This window comes from Pieris napi, chromosome 4 (assembly GCF_905475465.1).
Source record: "Pieris napi chromosome 4, ilPieNapi1.2, whole genome shotgun sequence".
Lineage (NCBI taxonomy): Eukaryota > Metazoa > Arthropoda > Insecta > Lepidoptera > Pieridae > Pieris > Pieris napi.
In genome coordinates, this window is record NC_062237.1 from 7,183,796 (window position 1) to 7,204,696 (window position 20,901).

General features: G+C 33.8%; 1 protein-coding gene across 1 annotated transcript; it reads left to right on the forward strand.

Moving 5' to 3' along the window:
- The first annotated feature begins 286 nt into the window (after positions 1-286).
- On the forward strand, positions 287-20,325 carry LOC125049195 (metabotropic glutamate receptor 2-like). The gene is made up of 17 exons (XM_047648341.1): positions 287-1,364; positions 9,281-9,503; positions 10,586-10,728; positions 12,058-12,228; positions 12,743-12,887; positions 13,592-13,843; positions 14,374-14,545; positions 14,785-14,891; positions 15,774-15,923; positions 16,268-16,401; positions 16,758-16,924; positions 17,127-17,285; positions 17,446-17,608; positions 18,242-18,455; positions 18,764-18,915; positions 19,275-19,455; positions 19,782-20,325. The coding sequence occupies exons 1-17, from the start codon at positions 615-617 to the stop codon at positions 19,994-19,996; spliced, it is 3,498 nt and encodes a 1,165-aa protein (XP_047504297.1). The 5' UTR covers positions 287-614; the 3' UTR covers positions 19,997-20,325.
- The last annotated feature ends 576 nt before the right edge of the window (positions 20,326-20,901 follow it).

Consider the following 20,901-nt stretch of genomic DNA (forward strand, 5'->3'; position numbering starts at 1 on the left):
TAGAAACATATTTTGCGATTCATTTTAATTTATATAGATTATATTTATAAGAGTGACATTAAAAAAAAAATTGTGTTCATTTAACTACCAAATATATTACATTAAAGTAGCTTTAATATTTCTGCAGATGGAAAAAATCTTTTTGTACGAGTCGAAGCTTTTGACGTTAATGAAAATGGAAATTTAAGTGAAAAGTAAAATATAAATTTCACCTTTTCGCTTAACACCATCCCACTGAAAGCGACGGAGCGCGTCCACCGACACGGCAGTTCCCTCCGCCGTAGTGATTCGACATGTGACGTCATCGCTGTTCGGGAAATAGCGCGGGAAAACTTTACTCTCCATTAAATTACGCTTGATTATTTATGTGGCAAAATTATAATACTTTTTGTTTTAAGTAAAACTGATAATAAAAGGTATATTGGGAAGCTTGGAGATTCATAATATTTGTTTTCGAATATTCATAAACTTCACAAGGATGGTGTGTTTATAAATTAATAGAGGTGTAGTTACATAAACTACGAGGTGCAAAATGAACAGAACAATGACGATAAACAAAATAAAACAAGTGAGTCAGTGTGTGTTAAAATAATTGAAATGCTAGAAGGATAAAAATGCTAGCCGTGACTTTGGTGGTCGTCTGCCAATTGGTAGTTACGACCACCGTCGACCACCATTACGTATTCATAGGTCCATACTATAATATATCAAAAATTATTGAAAACATCAATCAAAACTCAGATTTTTCGGACACCTTAGAATATTACTCAGTGAATGAGTACTATAGAATAAAAAGAGAAGCGCATTCTCTCATTGGTCCTTTTGATTTAACCAAGCTATTTAAAAAGAAGCAAAAAGCAAAAGAAATGTTGCATCCGAGTGCTTCATCGTTGCATTCAAGTGAAGTGCTTCCTGAAAGGCAGTTAGCGTTTGCTTTTACAGATACAATAAAACCCAATAGTATGTCTGTACTTAATAGTAAAGCAGATCCTATTTCTCCTTCAACTGAACCAAGCAGTGAAATAAATACTTTGAATAAGGAAAAAGTAGCAGATGATAAAAGGATAAAAGTAGTAGATGATGATAAAGGGACTACAGCGTTATCTGTAATCACATCAAAACCATATACAGAAAACCGTAAAGTTAATAATGTTGGAAAAAGGAAAACGAAATCCTCTACTGAAGCACCAGTTAAAAAGGTAAAATCGAAGAAGAAAGTATCGCGGAAGTCGAAAAGTGTGGAAAACAAAAGCGATCCTCAAAATAGATTAATAGTGAAAAAGAAAACAGAAAATGAAACAGTATGGCCGATGAAATATGCTGCAATTGTTGAAGGTGATATCGTTCTTGGTGGATTAATGATGGTAGGTTACATTTGAATTTCTGTTAGAATTGCTGTATTAGGTATTTAACAATTAAGGATTCAAAGAAACCAAGAAACTTTATAAAGTACTTTTAATAACAACTTGTTTAGGTTTGGCAATTTTACTCTGATTTCCGTTCGAGAATGGACCTTAGTTTTATACAAATTTCTCTGATCTTTACCCTATATATGATTATTTACATTACACTGTTGTTTTTATCGCATGTCATTTGTCAATTAACCCATGAAATGAGGTTGCAAATCCGGTTAAAGCCTTAATGGCACAGTGACTTGCTTTGCTGAAATACAAACGAAATTGATCGTGATCTCATTAATTACGTTGGTGTCGTAAAACATTTTCTATAAATTAAATGATTTAGAATGAAGATCTGAAATTACTTATCTGTGCGTTTTTAAATAAGTCGTTGGTCGTTCTTCAGACATACATATATTAATCTTCATTTACACATAATTTATTGGACTCTTATTTTGTCAAACCTAAAAAATTTGTTCCTTCTATTTTATGCAAGTGAGCTTTCTTTCCAACCTGAATAAACTTTGATTTTGTTATAATCTTGCGTGCTCAAGCAGCCGCAGATAAGTCCTAGTTTCGTATTCTGAAGCATATATGTCTTGTTTGGATGCATCAAACCGTTTCTTCTCAAAATTATTAGTAAATGTGAAATGTATTGAAGTACGTGCATTATTTTCTGGTTATTTCTGTGGACTAAGCAACCATACTTTAATATTTAACCGTAGCGTAAAGCGCCGCTAACACTTGACGGAAAATGTAGGAAGTAGCTATGTTAACTTGGCGTCATATTTAGGTCACTTGGCTTAGCACCTGTCACGTACCATGCACTAAATGCATGGATTTCCTTGTTAAAATTATTTCATACTAATTGTAGCCGTTTCGTTCGTTATAATACAGATATTATTTACAATCAAATATTTCACTTAACGTACTACGGTACTACGTTTAGGTTATAATGTATATTTCATCTGTTCAACGATCCCACAAATTAAAAAACTTATTAAGTGTTAGTAATACACATTATATTTTTGGTATTTTTGTTGCTTACTGGTAAAGGGCGTTAGTATTACTTACCTTCGTCTAATATAACAATAACTTACCATTCGTGGATTTTCCTACACAAATTGAATTATATTGTCTTTTGCTATAGAAAAATGTAAGATCACCTACAACCCATATTTTGGAATAAGTTTACCTTAGCCCTATGTATTTATTTTACTGTCTTAATTTTGGTTCCGATGTTCTTATAAGAAGTATACAAAATGGCGTTTATTTAAGAATAAATATAAAATTATCACATTCACACGTCTTTGCACTAAACTCGACATTAAATTAATATAAGAACTTAAGCGTAACAATACTTTAAACTTAATTATAGAACTTTAGTTTTGAATTTCTAATTTCAATTCAATCCTCTTATAATTAGACGAACTTATAAATACTAAATGAATATAACTAAGTTTTACTAGGTTAAAAATAAAATAATTTAACCAAATACTAATTTAACAAATATTAACTAAATTTAGCTAGTCGTAAAGAAGTCTGACAACGCTATTTTATTCGTGACACAAATCTTGTCGATGCCCGCTAGGCAGACCTTAGCTTAGTTTTTGTGTTGTTTTAACTCAAATAACCTGTATTCAAGACATAAGTGTGAGTTTGAACTGCAAAGAAATACTGTTCTACTATACGTATATAGAGTATTATTTACGTTTTTATTATTAGTATTTACAACTTAACCTACATGATAATAATAATATTTAAAAAAGGGTTAAATAGAAAATTCAAACAAATGTAAACAGTTTGGTCCCTGTGGCAGTGTATGGCGAGGAAAGCACCAGCTGAGGCCACCACTACTATCTACCAGACACCAACTTAAAACTTTACCAATTTTTACAAATCGTATAATTCTTGAATAGTTTGAAACGGCATCAAGTGAAGGGGAGAGTCACTTCCCGTAAAAATAATTGGAGGACACAGTCATCTAGTCGTTGATACATCAGAGCAGAGAAGAGGTCTCTTGAATCACAATATATTTGATTGGTTAACATTTAATAGAGAATTCGCTTTTACGGAAATAAAATGCGTTTACGCTTAACATTACTTATTTAAAATTTAGTATCAGAAAACTGTTCTTTCGTTGCGCCTGTAAGCAAACGTTATGCATTGATATCCAAAGTACGAATTTGGTTATAGTCGTAAACTGTTTTATGAGGCAAGAATTTTTATTCTAAAAAGAAAGAAAACGAGAAACTCATTTAATATTGATATATAACATAACAACTACAACAAAACAAAACTTAACTAACTTTAACTTATACTTACCTAGTGATGTTAATTGACAATTATCGATTCGGTGGCGTCTTAGCCCTAAGACCCATCTCTTAGATGTAGTTTTAGAGCCTAGACTTTGCGTTAAGTAGGCTCTCGTATATCAAAAATGAATCTTACCCTTATCCTTAAATGCACTGTTCTTTGATCATATTCTTTTATATAAGTCAGCTTCTTTCTTGAGGGAAGCCAGTTTGTAGCTGTGCTATAGACAGTTGCGCATTCAGATGACATCATAAGGTTACTTTTTGCAGTATATGCATGAGTCGAACAATGATGAAGATGGTGATCGATGTTCAGCTTTCTGTGCCTAACATTGTCTCTAAGTAACGCTGGTTTCCTGTTGGCCCTAGTGATAGTTAAGAAATATATTATCTAATCCCAACTCTGGCTTTTAGTATTCCTTTCATATTGTTATAACTATAAGATGATGATAACCATGAGCGATGATGTACTAATAGCAATTTTAATAATGATTTACATGGAATATTCACCTCCATCCAAGAAACATCCGTGAAAGCCTATTCACCTGAAACGTTCATATGATCTTGTACGCAATATCGTAAAGATGATATCAAAGGCAATAAACATTAATATTTAATGTCACATCGTATACCACGTTTTCTTTTATCGCTATATTTTTATAAAATAAATAAATGCGTAATTGGAGAGAACTTGTTATTGTTAGTTCGCGATGTTATTTATTTGACATTATATATATATCAATCATTTCATGGTAATTTTTTTCTCGCTAAATAACGTCTTTACTCCAACAGAAGAAAATGTATAATCCTTTACGCTATTATCACATCGCGCGAGTACTAGCTTTTCGAAGGCGTAACTATATACACAAAATTATCCTAATATAGTATGTATGACGCCAATTATCTGCAAGAGTACACAAATGAACATTAAAAAATAAAACATAGACATAAAATAAAATATAATATATATTTTATGTACATCGGTCTCATAGTTTAAGAGTAAAACTGCTTCAACTATAGGTTGAAAGAAGCGGACTATAAAGGCTTTTGTTAATATTGTGTAATAAAAAAAAAACATATATTTTCAAATCAAATTTTTTTTACAAGGTGTTTCGACGAATCCCATGTTTTAGCGCTGACCGAGTTCAGCTCTGTGGTTAGATGCTTAACTATTTTGGTTTTTCTAACCTTGATGGCCGTTTCACAAAGCATTTTCTTTTGTGAACTAGCGAACTGTGAAATCGACTCCCGGTGGGGATCTTCCCTGAGAGATAGGACCTCCAAATGTTCAAAATTCGAGTATACTCCTCAAAGGCCGGCAACGCACCCACTAAAAATGGGTGTTTATGGGCGGCGATGACTGCCCTTTTTGCGCCTCCCGCAGGTTCGTTTGCAGTTATATAAAAAAGAAAAATTAACCCTGCTAAGGTTTTAATTATTCAAGATATAAAGTGTTCAATAAGGGTTAGAAGGATGACATTCTTTTAAAAAAAATGATCACGAGCAAGTTTCTGCGAAACTGGAAACTAACGTTGAAAACTCAATACAAAAAACAAACAGGCTGGATGCCCTCCAGCAAGGGCATGGTTATGATAAGCGTAACCATAACATTATTGAAGATATGATAATACGACACATTTTCCGTCAAAAATGTTAGGTTAATTTACATTCAGATTTTATCTTCCGGGACCGATATCTTTTTATTCTGTTTTTATAGGGCGTTGTTTTTTAGATCTTTTATGGTCTATAAAAGAAAATTGCATGCAAGCTTCGTTACCATGTCAAACAAGAACTTAGTCAAGCTGAAATTTAGAATTGAGTCATCAACTGCGGCATAATGATGACTTAATGCAAAGATTTATGATTTAGATGAATTAAATACAATTTTTAGTTATTGTCTAATAGAAGATATACCATGAGACAATCCCTACCTAGTACCAATGTAGATGTATTTCTTTTGCGAAATAGCGAACTGTGGAATCGACTCCCGGTGGGTGCCTTCCAACTGTTTAAAGTCAGAGCATACTCCTCCCTTAAAGGCCTGTGATGATTGTCCTTTTTGGGTGTCCCCTAGGCCTATTTATCCCTTATAAAGTTTAAGATTTACACACACACACACACTTTATTAAATTAATTATCTTGATATTTAAATTACGATGTACGTATATAATTACACACAGGCACGCTCACAACCCTTCAGAAACCAGTGACCTGGCAACATAAGTTGACCTCACTCATTTCACAGGCGTTTCTTAAGTTTTATAAAATAGAAAATGAATTGTATTGAGCATATTATAAGGTTTACTATAATAATATAATAGAATACCTAAAAACTATATTTATAGTTATATAGTAAGGAGTGTTGGCCTAGTGGCTTCATCGTGCCTTAGGGTTATCCCGGCAGTGCACCAATGAACATTCTGTCTATGTGCGTATTTAACACTCGTACGGTGAAGGAAAACATCGTGAGAAAACCGGCATGCCTTAGACCCTATAAGTCGATGGCGTGTGTCAGGTACAGCCTTGCGATTCTGTAACTCACTTTTCGAACTCGAAAAGATGGGAGCTTGTAGTTTATTGTTTATCAGAATGCCAAATCATAAAATGACTGCTTCACGACTGATTTGAGAGCGACCGCCGATGCGAAAACCGCTGTGTTAGTTCGAAAAGTGAGTTACAGAATCGCAGGGCTGGCTGATCAACTACTTGGCTAATAGATAAAACAAATGATCACGAAACATACAGAAATTTGAAGCCCAGACGGAAAAAGGTTTTAGCGCCACTGTTTCATTTCGATTTAATAACTTAAATGAATCGTGATATGCTTATAAGAAAGATGAAGACAGAATAAAATATATTCTGCCTTTTATTATTATTGAGAATATGATGTTGTGTATGAGGCGTAAGCAAACATAAAATAAATATAAATATTCCACATATTTTAAATTATGATATTAAATTACATTGAGCTAGTACAGACCAGGACTATATTAAAAGCTATAATAGAACGTTGTGGTACATTGAAAGATAATATTATTTGGTATTTAATTACTAAATTACCACTAACATTATTAATTACCATTACCCTTTCATAGTATTTTAACAATGGACGCTCGAGTACTATGCTTCGAGCGATGTTATACTAATTGTATGTTTAATATGATATTTTCTAGTAACCCGAACATATCCTTTTTAATATACGAGTAAAAAGGATCACAGTATCTCGCGGCCCAAGTTTTCAATTATAAAACACCATTCATTTTGCGTAATGTAAAAAATAAATTTATATAAGCAAATCTTTCTTAAACTTATATCAGTGTTAACTAATTGGATTAACATACACGGCTGTTAGCCGTTAATTATTAATAATTCACACTGCTAACAACCGCGTATGCTATTATTAATAATAATAATCTACTATTAGAGATAATATAAAGCACGTCTATGAATTCGGCTGTAATTTTCAATCTAATAATGGGTGGTAACTATTAATAGAGCCATTCAATGCAAGCCCTGAATGAAACTCGACAGAGGATCCCCATTTATCTTTGTTCGGCCATTGACAGTTCCTGTCATTGTATTAGCGGCTCTTTGACCAATTTCACAGTGCGGTAATCAGACTAGGGCTCCAGAATTAATTACAATTCTAATATTCTAAAATTAATGACAAATGATAGACTTAATCGAGTATTTGTGTATAAAATTTGTATATAATTTATACATCGTAAATTACTTTGTTTATACAAATATTTTACGCTGACGCTGGTTACGCTGGCTTTTACTATGTTTATGTTGTTTTTTTCGGGTAAAGTAATATAAATAATCCATATTTTAAAATAAGACCTGCCTTGCGATTCTGTAACTCACTTCTCGAACTCACACAGCGGTTTTCGCATCGGCGGTCGCTCTCAAATCAGTCGTGAAGCAGTTATTTTATGATTTGGCATTCTGATAAGGTTTATCAGAATGCCATGCCAATGAGTTACAGAATCGCAAGGCTGTTGTGACGATTTCACACATACATTAGAATATTTAAAAAAAAATCTATGTCGCTCTCTGCTAAATATGCTTTGAAAGAGATATTTGCGATAATATTAAACTTATTAATACAAATATTAAGACAGACATAGAAAATAAAACCACTCATATCTGATTTTTGCTTATTAGTTCGACTGGCTGTCAGTGATTTCATGATAAGTAAACCAAATAATATGAGCATTAGAAACATCAGACTCGCCAAGACAGTGATGCTGTTTATATTGCGCATAATTACAAAAAAGGGTGCGTGTACTTATGTACGCGCGTAAGAAGTTATACTTCTTTGGCATTATTAAAAATAGTTTTTAATTGCATGCAAATAATTAATTACAATTAAATAATCAAAGACTGGAAAAGGCGTCATTATAGTCAATAAAGTTCAGTTTACATTTGAAAAATTAAATAAATAAATATTTATTATTATTTTCTTACATTAAGTGTAACATAAATTATATTATTATTCGAATGTTGTTTTTAAAATATGTCCAATGCCGTCTTCCGTGGGCAACTTCATTCTGTTAATTTTGTGTAACTGTGCGCGCGCATCGTAAAATTTCACTCTCATCAATTTTTCATAATGCGCCTAAAGAAGTATTACTTCAAAAACTCAACCAAGATAAGAACCCTGATTTGTATGACTATGGAAACTTTTTATCATTTATCTCCTATATATACAAATTTTGTATTTATTTTGTTTTGTAATAACGTAACACATTAATTGCCTTCGCTTTTCGCAATCTAATAACAGCGTATGTGTGTAATTAAATGTGTCACCGACAAAGTTAAACTTTTCCCACGTTCTGTACAACATTAAGTTGAAATCCGATTTAGAGATTTTGTGACAAATTTATTAATTTAATATTAGATGATATAGGTATATTTTAACTTGCAATTTTTATAATCATAACACAGAAGTTTATTAGTTTCTTAACTGACGTTTCAACAAGTAAATAGTCTAATTATTTAAAGTCTCCACCCACTCCATTGTGTAGTTTGAGCTTTCATATAATTTTAAGCTAGTTCAATATAGTCAGTACTAATTGGTTTAATATTTCATTTGCTAACTAGGCAAAGGAGCTAGGGGAGCTAGCTATTAGAAATAGTTTCTATAAGAGCATGACTATAAGAGGCTTACCAAGAAAGTTTCAGTGCAATCAAAAATCAACAAAATTTGGTTAATTCCCAAAACTTTTTTTTTTTAAATGGCTCTGGCACGGTTTGTGCATTAGCCAGCGTCAAGTATAAGATTTTTATAATTCGTGCTTTTTGCCTTAGAAATTCGACCATGTCCTCCATGTACGGTTTTAGGCACTCGCCCGGCACCGAACAACCCTCCCAAAGGCCGAGAACAAATTATAAATTAAATTAAAACTTGCTCTCGAACCGGGAATCGAACCCGGTACCCCTCACCTAGCTGCCACTTAATAAGACCGCTAGGCTATGAGGCCCCTCCCAAAACTTTTTATATAATTAATGATAGGTAGATTTTATTTTTCCAGAACCATATAAAGCCTATTTATTTGTGTAAAGGTACACGGTCGAGCAACAGGCTCCGAAGGTATGACCAGCGCGGCGCGTTGTGGTCCTCTAATGGCTCAGGGAGGTGTGCAGGCATTGGAAACTATGCTTTTTGCGCTGGATGAAGCTGTGCGAGCTGGGCTACCACCACCTGGTGTCAGGCTTGGAGCTCTAGTACTGGATGACTGTGATAGTGATACCAGGGGGCTGGAAATGGCGCTAGACTTTATTAAAGGTAAAAAACTCTAATTTATATAATAAAAAATACATAAGTATGTATTTTATTTTTGATATTTTCAAAGCTTTGGATGAATTTTCCTACTACATCACAAACTTAGCTAAAAATATGTATAATACACCACCAATACGCAATTCATGCCTATACTAATAATTTACGAAAACGGAACTTAAGTAATAAACGATTACTAAAATTCACCGTAAAAATACCGAAAGCATAATATGCCTCAACGTTGTTTCATTTATTATTAAAAATAGCACCCAGGAGGAAAAAATCGCAAAAAATAACAAAACTCTACATTTAGTTGGGAGAAAATTAACCTCAACCTCAACCTCAACTCCAGCGGTAAAACTGTATTTTTAAAACTACAAAGGAACAGTTTTTATTTGCGTTACACATTTTGTTAACTCAGAAATTGATGAATAAATTGGCTTTGAGTAGATTTTTTACATTGACTAAACATTATAACATAGTATAATCAATATCAAAGTACTTGTTATTGTTTTTTATATTGTATTTCATGTTCGTAGTGTATTTTTTTTGTACTGTGTTTTTTATCACTCCATAGCATTTTGTTTGTAGGATGTATAAAGTGAATGCTTCTTGTTATCACTTGCCATACAGAAACTGCTTTCTACACTTATCTCCTTCCCCTATCTTCATCTTCTTTTTTAATTTTTGACAAAATTTGAAACTTTTAAAGTCTGGGTCTCAAATTTCTGTAACTGTTTGATGATCATTTGTTTTTTCTTCCTTCTGTATCGCGCCGTCGACTTTTTGGGTCTAAGGGATGCTGGTTTCCTTAAGAGGATTTCCTTTGCCAAACGAGCGAGTTACACACGCGCATTGACAGAATCTTTATTAGTTCACAGCCGGGATTCGAACTTACGGCCTCGTAGGTGAGAGTCACGCGCTAAAGCCACTAGGTCAACCCTACTCTGTCGTAAATCTGATTTGTTACTATTTCATATAGTGGTCTTGTGGTATTTCACATATTATTTAAAATAACTTAATCTTAGTATGTTGTGCTATACCAACTAGTAAGAGGTCGCTAGTTACTATTAACGGTTTATCATCAGGATCGATCAGCAATATTGACGACGAAGAATATGCCTGCAATGCATCAGCTGTCAGGAAAGTGATATCAGGTGTGGTTGGAGCAGCTTCCAGTGTGACGTCAGTCCAAGTTGCTAATCTACTGCGATTATTTAAGATACCACAGGTACGACATTAAGTTCCTTTATAGACGATAAGTAATAACTAGTATGTATGGAGAGGATACTAAAGATGCCCTTTAGTTTTGCCTTGCTTCGCGGTTTTTTTTGCGTCCTACCCTTGGGGACCGATTTGCTTTTGTCAAATGCCGTTTTTGCAAGGCGGCCTTGCGTCGTCGAGAATGCTTTAGCCTGGGCAGACGCGGCGACATCCTGTGATGTGACTATCGACGAACGTAAAAAAAGCTTATCACTCAGCCACCAGGCCCTTCAAACAGGAAATCGCTAGAGCAAAATCAGAGTACATTGCCGAATTTGGCGACAAATAGGCCCGCCTCTCTTTGGAGACTCGAGATTTCCGGTTTCTTGCCAAAGCTGTCCAAAATAATTTCTGTTAGCTCTCCATTCCATCGCTACACAGGGGGATGACTCGCTGGCCCATATCGCGAAAGAGAAAGACCTACATCTAGGCTGCAACTTCCCAGCCTATGGGCACCCCTAAATATTATGCAACTGGATTTCCAGCTTTGTCGCTGATCGAACAACAAGGTCTTCAACAAACCTTAAGCCCGTGAACGCACAAGGCTGACAAATCCAATACTAAATCTCAGGATTGGTCCAGCCATGTTTTCTTATTAAACTCTAGCATTACGCTCAACACAAGATTTTGTGAAAGTTTGAAATCCTTGTCTTTTCTTATTGTGAGAGACGAAGGTATCGTAATACTAGCAATTGCCTGCAATTAAAAGCATACACAGTATATTGTAGACAATGTTATGTTACTTACTAAAGGGTATTTACGTCATTCTGAAGGTGACAAGTTTAACGTTTAAAACCTTAATCATTTTTGTAAGCAGAAAACAAAGTGAAAAAGACGTTACGTCAAGTTAAATTTAAAAGTTATTCGACAAAGGAACGCGAAGAAAAGCTCGGAAAACTCTATAAAATGTTAATTAAAGTAAGAACCAATTTTTACTGCAAGTTTCATTTAAGCGTCTTTATTAACTTGACATTTTGCCATTAGAACTTTGTAGGTAGTTTTAAAATCTTCTTCATTTGAAAAATCTTACGTTACTTAATTAAGAACTTAATTTAATTTTTACTATTTTAGTACAATAAAAACAATGTGTAGAAGGTCAGTAATCTCGCTAACTAACCTTACTTCATGCTTGCAACAACGAATGAAAGCTTGTAACAAAAAAAAATTTAATTAACAATCCGCTTTTTAAGATAGCCTTCTCAAACGGCGCAAGAAGTTCTGAGATTTCTTCAAAGCAAAACAGACAACGTTGCTATTATTAGTCGAAAACAATTTTAAATTTATTTTTTCTATTCAGGTTTCTTTTTTCTCGACGTCACCGGAGCTTTCCAACAAAGCCCGATTTGAGTACTTCACACGAACAATACCATCAGATCTTCATCAAGTCAAGGCGATGGTGGAAATCGTGAAAATTCTTGGCTGGAGATACGTATCTATAATTTATGAAGAGTCCAACTACGGTATTAAGGTAATAACATTCTAAATCATAAATAAAATACTAATTATCCTGAAATAAAGATACTGAACTATAGAGTTCAATTCACAGGTTATAAATCATACTTTTCGAGTTGAATTATAGGGGAAAGGTTTATAATTGATATTTTTTGCGCTTCGTAATATAATTACTTGTGAAAAATAAATTATTGTATTGTATTCCTTTTAATATTTTAAAATTAATGAGAAAGGTGATCAAGAATTTGATTTTTGGGTTTCTCGCCAAAGTACAATATAATAACACCCTTAACATGACTAAGCTGTAAACACAAGCACAATTTCACAGAAAACACAAAATATTAAAAAAAAGCATAATTCAATGAACAGAAAAATATAACAAAAAATAGGGTATGATTCTGACATCTCGAAATTCTTAAGCAAGATACTTTTCACAAAACTTACAATACTGTTGAAGAATACCAAAACTAACGTTGTCATTGCAAAGTTTCTAAACTTAGATTGCTGTTTTAAGAAAGTTACATTTTCAGGCATTTGAAGAATTGGAGACTTTGCTTGCTAGAAATGACATCTGCATTGCGGTAAAAGAAAGATTAGCTAAAGATTCTGGTGCAGCTGATGAAAAGGGATACGATGATATTGTAGAACGACTTTTATCAAGACCACGTGCTAGAGGTGAAGTCTGTATTTTATTATGTGACTTCTAAAATCCTAACGAATCCTCCGTTGAAGTAATACTAGTGTAGAGTATTATGTTTATCCAAGCACGACTTCTCCATCTAGGAATCCTAATCGAAGTGGCAAATGTAAAAATGCTATAATAATTTTATAAACCTTCTCTAGACAAATAGGAGTAAAAAGGACTCGGACTTAGATAATTGCATTGCATTTTCAAAAGGTCTGCACAAAGCTGTCAAATACTCAAAATGTAGATTTTAATTTAAAAAATAATATAAATATATAAATTTAATATTGAGACTTTAAGAAATGCCGGAGTTAAGTTCGGTGACGGTTTTTGGAGAGATGTTCAAATAAATGAAACTCTTTGTTTGAAGCTGGTCAAGGGGTCTCAAGGCTTGACACAAGTTTCAAGATCTGGTCTGGCTTTAATTGTGAAAAACATTTAATTGTGATAACTAACATAAAATTAGGGATAGTGGGGTTGCGACGCTAAAAACACTTACTTGGCTTATTTAAGCGTTAAATCTAATTGACTTCAATATAAGTGTATTCAACCTTTTGGACATTATCGAAAACAAGATTGTTATATTACAATTTATGTGTGTGGGAAAAACTAAAGGGGGTAATTTTGGCTTTAAGTGTGCGATGATTTTATTTGGTTTCCGCTTCTAATTAATAACTAAAATATATTACTTCAGGCGTAATAGTATTTGGATCTGACCAAGAAGTAGCTGGGGTAATGGCAGCAGTTCAGCGTAAGAAAGCAGAAAACATCTTCGGCTGGGTCGGATCCGATGGATGGAGTGCCAGGGCACTAGTTGCCGCTGGCAACGAACCTGTTGTGGAGGGAACCATTAGTGTCCAACCCCAGGCCAACCCTGTGATAGGATTTAAGGAGTACTTTCTCAGCCTTACGCCGGAGAACAACGCAAGGAATCCGTGGTTTGTCGGTAAAATATTTTTAATACATGCCAATTGAACAATAAGCAATATCGATATCAAACTGATTACCTAGATTAATTTTGTCGATACCTATTTAGTACAAAAGACCCATTATTCTCATACTTATTTTTTATTTTTTTCACATTGATTCACGAAACCTAAATAGATATTAGTTGGGTTAGTCGAGTTTGTATGTAGACTTGAACACGTTTCGGTTCGAATTCATTTCGCCCAACTATTTCTCCATATACAAAAACGCCTATTTAAATCATAGAAACATTACTATATAAGCTATCTATTTTTGAAACTGAATTACCAATTATTGTAACAATGTAAGCAAACATTCGGTAAACCGCAGCGCTTCCATTTAATTATTACATTAGCTGTGTAATTGCTATGATTATTTTAAAGGGAGTGCTTTATTTAATTATTATTAATGAAATTCCAACTGATTGATCACCGATTGCAAATTCAGTTTATAGGAATTGAATTGCACTTTGTATATATTTGTGATGCTGATTTACAATTTTATTGGCAGAGTTCTGGGAGGAACAGTTTCGTTGCCGCTACCCTGGAGCACCAAGAACACCATACAATACAAACTATAAAGCTTGTACTGGACGGGAGAAACTGTCAACGGAAAATACCGAATTTGAGGCCCAATTGCAGTTCGTTGCTGATGCAGTATGGGCATTTGTGTTTGCTATTAGGTAAAAACTAATTTAAATTCAACCGCTATTTAAATGGAACAAGTGTATATTTATATTGTTAAAAATTATTTCCATTTTAATCAAAAAATTAAATCCGTCGTTATAATGCTATAAAAGGGTGCGTAGGATGTGAAAAGAGATCAGTCTCTCAGACACGAGTGCTTCCTACGTCCTACGTTTAATTCAATTCTAATTAGCGGGTTTTTATAAATTTCCCTAAAGATACATGATTTTTTCAGGGATATGCATAAAGACCTTTGTGGAGGCCGTCCAGGGCTATGTGAAGCGATGCGGCCTGTCAACGGACCTACACTACTACGATATTTGCGACAAGTGCAATTTACAGGTAATCGAAGTCAATGTGGTGATAATACCTCTGCACTAGTAGAGTGTTATGTAAGACTTGGGCACTGTGCCCTACCCATTAGAAACCCTCACAGAAACCCAAAATGCCTTCTTCTTTATCCAAATTATTTTCGCCACCATGGATTACAATGAATAAATATGTTTTTAAATCGAACGATAAATAATTTATATTAACCGAGTGGCCCATTGTAGCAGAAATTTATTTAAATTTGTAAAAAATATCTAAGATAAACATATGACCATTATAAATTTTAGGTAAATTATTATCTACGTAGCATTACGTTTTACCATACAAAGAATATACAATAGACATTTTAAATAATAAAAGAAAATTAATAGTGCATCGAGTAGAAGTGCAAATCTATGACATTTTTAGTAAAGTTTAATAACTAACATAATAAACTTCTTAAAATATCATGATTCATGTGCACTTTTTACTTTTCATGTATCCTTTATTAGTTCAGTTGGTTTTTTGTTCCTGTTTATTTTTTTTTCTTTATGACTACATATATGTTATATGTATTTTTGCACTTCGCGCCTACCTTATCTAATTTTTTTTTTCTCTCTCACAGTGGTTGCCTGGAAGAGATCGCTCGAAAGCGATAAGGCCGCCAGTTGCCATCCTTTTCATTTAATTATGTTCAATTTTTAAATTGTAATGCAACGAAGTGTTAATAAATAAATAAGTAAGCATGTGCTTACGGGTACCTACTGTAAAGCGAGCGAATCGGAACACTCTTCTACTATCAATTTGACAAAACATAATCGTAAAATTTAAACGTAATTGAATCCTGCATTAGCTTCTACTGGTAAATACTTTTAGAAGCTACTTTGTTTAGACATATCTTTTTACATAAAATAGGTCTAAGCGGCGATGAGTTCCACTTTGATCAATATGGTGATGGACCGGCTCGGTATAACATCTTGCACTTCAAGCAAGTCTCTCCTAGAGTGTATCGATGGCTCAAAGTTGGCAATTATCTCGATGGAGAATTGGAATTGATTATGGACGGTAATTTTTGTTTTACCATTTTTTTAATAATAATTATTATAAGTCTATACAAAAGGATGTTTATAGTATTCTTTAACAAAACTATAGTTCATACTGGGCACATCTGTCATAAAATTTTACATAAATACAACAAAAAAAGAGAAAAATGTACTTCAAATACACATTAAAGTAATAAAAATGCCATTATCTTTCACGAGAAACCAAACTAATTTAAAAACAATATCTATTTCTAATAGTGGTTCTGTTGTGCAATTATTACAAAGTAAAGGAAATCTTTTGTCTTGGGAAATTAAAGCAAAAAGTTACATAGAATTTAACTCTAAAAGCGGCTGAACTATTTCCAGAGATCCAATTTAAATGGGATGAACGAAAACCACCCGAGTCAGTATGCAGTGCGGAATGTGAGCTGGGCCAGGCCAAGCAGTACGTGGAGGGAGAAAGCTGCTGCTGGCATTGCTTCAACTGCACGCAATATGAGGTACTTCGTATACTGTGAATCAATAGAAGTCTGCAATAAAAAATAGCGTGTTGGTAATGTGTACGAGGTCCACATATGAAATATTCTGGAATTTCGTAGGTTTAGATATGTCTATTACCGAGAAGGAATTTTATCAAAAACTTAAATTCTAGAAATAATCTTACATGATTATCTTATGCAAAAGGTATACAATATTGAATTGGCTACTACTTTACAAAAAAATTATAAGAAAAAAAAATTCGATTAAAGTAAAATACAAAATTTTAGAGATTAAATAACAAGTTAACACAATAAAAGTGAGGAAAATGTAAAAAGGCATTTATTGATTATAATTAAATGTAGTACTAATACTATAGATCAGATCGCCATATTCGGAGACAGCATGTGTGGAGTGTCCCCGTGGAACACTACCGGATCTTATGAGAACCCGCTGCGCCCAAATACCAGAACTGTATCTACAGGCTTCATCACCTGCAGCTATCGGAGCTATGGCATTCTCTGCTTTCGGAATTTTATTGACCATGTAAGAAAAACATTTATTATTGCGCCATCTAGTTTCACAATGGGCAATTAGAGTACCTTATATCACTGTTTTTCTAACAAAGTATATCAAAGGTGTATTTAAATGTAATAATAAACACAAACACCAAAACTTAAATGGAATCTAAGATTGAACAAAAACAATTGAAGATCCAAAAATAAATATATATATATTTTAATTTCAGTTTAATAGTAATATTGTGGGTTCTCCGAAGTAGTACCCCAGTGGTTCGTGCGAGTGGTAGAGAGCTGTCATTTGTGCTACTCACCGGAATTCTTATGTGCTACTTGGTTACATTCGCGTTAGTTCTACGCCCAACTGACTTCTTGTGTTCTTTGCAAAGGTAAATAAATATTACATAAATGTAAAAGTTCGAAAATTATAAAGCACTTAGGGGTTGAAAAACATAAGCTATATTATACTCTTATATACTCCAACATATGCGTATACAGAGCCTTCATACATACAGAGCATTTCTTTTAATCTAAAATATATGCTTACAGGTTTAGTACAGGGTTCTGTTTCACCGTGGTGTATGCAGCTCTACTCACTAAAACCAATAGGATTGCCCGTATATTTGCAGCAAGCAAACATTCAGCACGCAGGCCTTGCCTTATCTCACCCAAGTCGCAGCTCTTGATATGTTCTATCTTAGTATCGATTCAGGTATGTTTGTATGGGACATGTGGATTTAGTTATAACTAGCTGACCCGGCGAACTTCGTTCCGCCTAACAGTTTATTAATATCATGTCAACTTTAGTTAAACTTAATTTAGGATTTCATTAAGGTAATAAGTTAATAACATTAATACAACGTTTTTTGTAAATAAAGAAATGTTTTATTGCTTGCCATTGAGGAAAAAAGAATTGCAGTTTTACACATTAGGCCTCTTCTCTCTTTCACTTTCACATTCTGATATACAACATTTTTTGTTTTGTTATCCGGCGCAAGAACAAAGTGGTAGGTTTCTTTTATATGCGTAATTTTGTCAACGAATGCAAACAGCATGTAAAATTAATTTATTAATTTATTTTTATTCGATAACTTATCCGATATTTTATTACTTATTCTGCTGAGAATGAATACATATTATATTACTTAAACCCTTTGCATGGGTTAGATAAACTTTAGAGTCGCTCGACCTCTGACCACCACTGATAAAAAGCACTCAAAACGTGAAAATAATCAAATAAATTTGCATTTTGCGTCACTCAAAGAAAATAATAATTAAAGATGAAACTGAATTCTACCCAGCATTAGCAATAGGTTTTAAAAATAATTTTGTGTCCTTATTCTAGGTCGTAATAGTTGTCGTATGGCAACTAGCTTCACCAGCCAGGGCAATCCACCACTACCCCACCAGGGAAGACAATATGCTTGTCTGTGACTCTTACGTGGATGCGTCATACACAATAGCGTTTTTCTACCCTGTGGTATTGATAGTTGTATGTACTGTGTACGCTGTTCTAACCAGGAAGATACCCGAAGCCTTCAATGAAAGTAAATATATTGGTAAGTCATTTAAAAAAACATTTGGTATTACATTTCGATATCTATGGTACATGGTATTTTGTTTTTATTTAACTTACACTAATTTCCCAGTAGTAGTCTAAGACAATAGACGGTAGACCGCTACTACACTCACCAAATACCGTCGCCCATGAGTGTTCTTTACAAGCACTATTTTAAAACGATCCAAATAGCTGGATCGTTCGTTCCTAGACTTGATTGATGTCTAAAATTCATCGCATGCGCGTAATAGTCTACTTCTGTAATACTATTAGTTTTATATAGGATGATCGTTAATAAATGTCTTTCAGGATTTACTATGTATACTACCTGTGTGATTTGGCTAGCCTTTGTACCTCTGTACTTTGGTACAGCAAGTCACGTGCCTCTACGAGTCACCAGTATGGCCGTAACCATATCACTAAGCGCCAGCGTTACCCTAGCATGCTTGTTTGCGCCTAAGGTGAGAATGGTTTATCATAAGACGTTGACAAATGTCACTCTAAAAAGTAAATGTATAAACAGTCGCTAAGCATGTTTAAAATAAAGAAACCTAATTCGAAACATAATCCTAAAGTGATTTGGACTGCAATATTCAAAATCTAATAGTGTAAAGATGGCTGTGTTTCAAATAGGATATAAAATAAAATATGATATCAAATATGATACCTATGTTTCAATATGATTCAAATATGGTACACCGCTTCATCTTGACGACAGCGTAATAATAATATTTTTTAAACGATTTTTAAAGAAAAATAACATAGGTCAAATACATTTTCGTTTATGAACACATTGACAAAGTAGTTTGATGAATTTTAGATGTACATAATCCTAATACACCCGGAGCGCAACGTGCGAGCGAACATGATGACATCAAAATGGCGCGGCAGTCACGGTCGAGGTGCCGCTCCAGGAGCCGTGTGTGCTGCTTTGGTAGGTGCTGCGCCTCTGCCACGACCTGCGACTACACCCTCCACTGACTTCTCTACTATTGATGCGGGTAAAGACAAAATACAATATTTATAGGTTAAAAAATTTCAAAATGTACCTCATTTTCAAAAATAGTTAATCTCATCGACAATCATTGATTCAACGATGACATTGAATCCCTAGAGCAAATAAGACAATCCCTATTTAAATTCCTTCTAACTTACTAACGACAACGACAAGAAGTGCACAAAACATCCAACAGATGTCGCTTAAGCCAAATGTGTTTAACAATATTTTTTGTATACATATTTTATTTACATTAGGGTGTGCATTATTTCCTAATCAAGCTCGTAATACAATTAATATTTTTTAAATTTAATTTTTGGAATACTTCAGAACGATCAACATCTACAGACAGGCAAGTGCAAACAGACGATTTGAATCCGAGTCCAAACAACCAAGAGCGAAATGGCCTATGTTTGGACGCGAACAAACTCGCAGAAATCGCTGGTGGGTTACCAGCCTTTGAATCGAACACCGTGCGACGCCGAGCAACAGCAGAGCCGGTTCGCGTTGCAGTTGCAGTTGTGGGTGCACAAACACCCTTATAGCCCTTAAAAATACCACGGAGACCAGTGTTGGTGTGACTTTAGTGAAAGTGTTTTAAATGTGTATAAAGCAATTTTTTTTCTTAGTATGGTAATCTCAAGTACCATGTATTATCTTTTTACCAAAGCGTGATTGACGTCGCCTTTCTTAATTACCTTCATGTTTTTACTAAGTTTGGAATACTAAATAGCTGGCAGACGTAAAGGATTAATAGCTCTAGTTTTCATTTGCTACGTATGTAATAATATATATGTCACCGTAAAATTGTAAAAACCGTTAGATTGTAATCTATCTCGCGAGATTGTAAACTGTCGAAAGATTGTGAACCTCAACGAACTGCTTACAAATTAACGTATTATTATTCGGTATTTATATGAAATTGTTGGGAAGTAAAATTAATCTGTAATTGACCAAAGTTTGAATGATAACTAAGTTAGTGTAGTACAATCTACCGAATAATAATACGTTAAATTGTAAGCAGTACGCTGAGGTTCACAATCTTTCGACAGTTTATAATCTCGCGAGATATATTACAATCTAACGGTGTTTACAATTTTACGTTAACATATACAACATTTTCACTGTGCAAGATTCAACAACTAAGTGTTTGAAACTATACCTATTAACTGAGAAACCTTTTATAAGGACTTTGATTTGATATTCAGTTATAAAGGCCATACCTACCATATTTGAGAACTTTGTACGTTTGAAACCTTAAAAGGATGTCGAGTGTCAACCTGTTTGGTATAATTATTTTATTTCGAACAACTGCACACAAGTCAGTCCTAAAAATTAAAGAAAAAGAATTTTTTGACGAATGCTGGTATAAAAATCTTAATTAGAAGAACAAAATCTTAATTTTATTAAATGCTTCAAATACATTCGGCTTCTATCAAAAAATCCTACG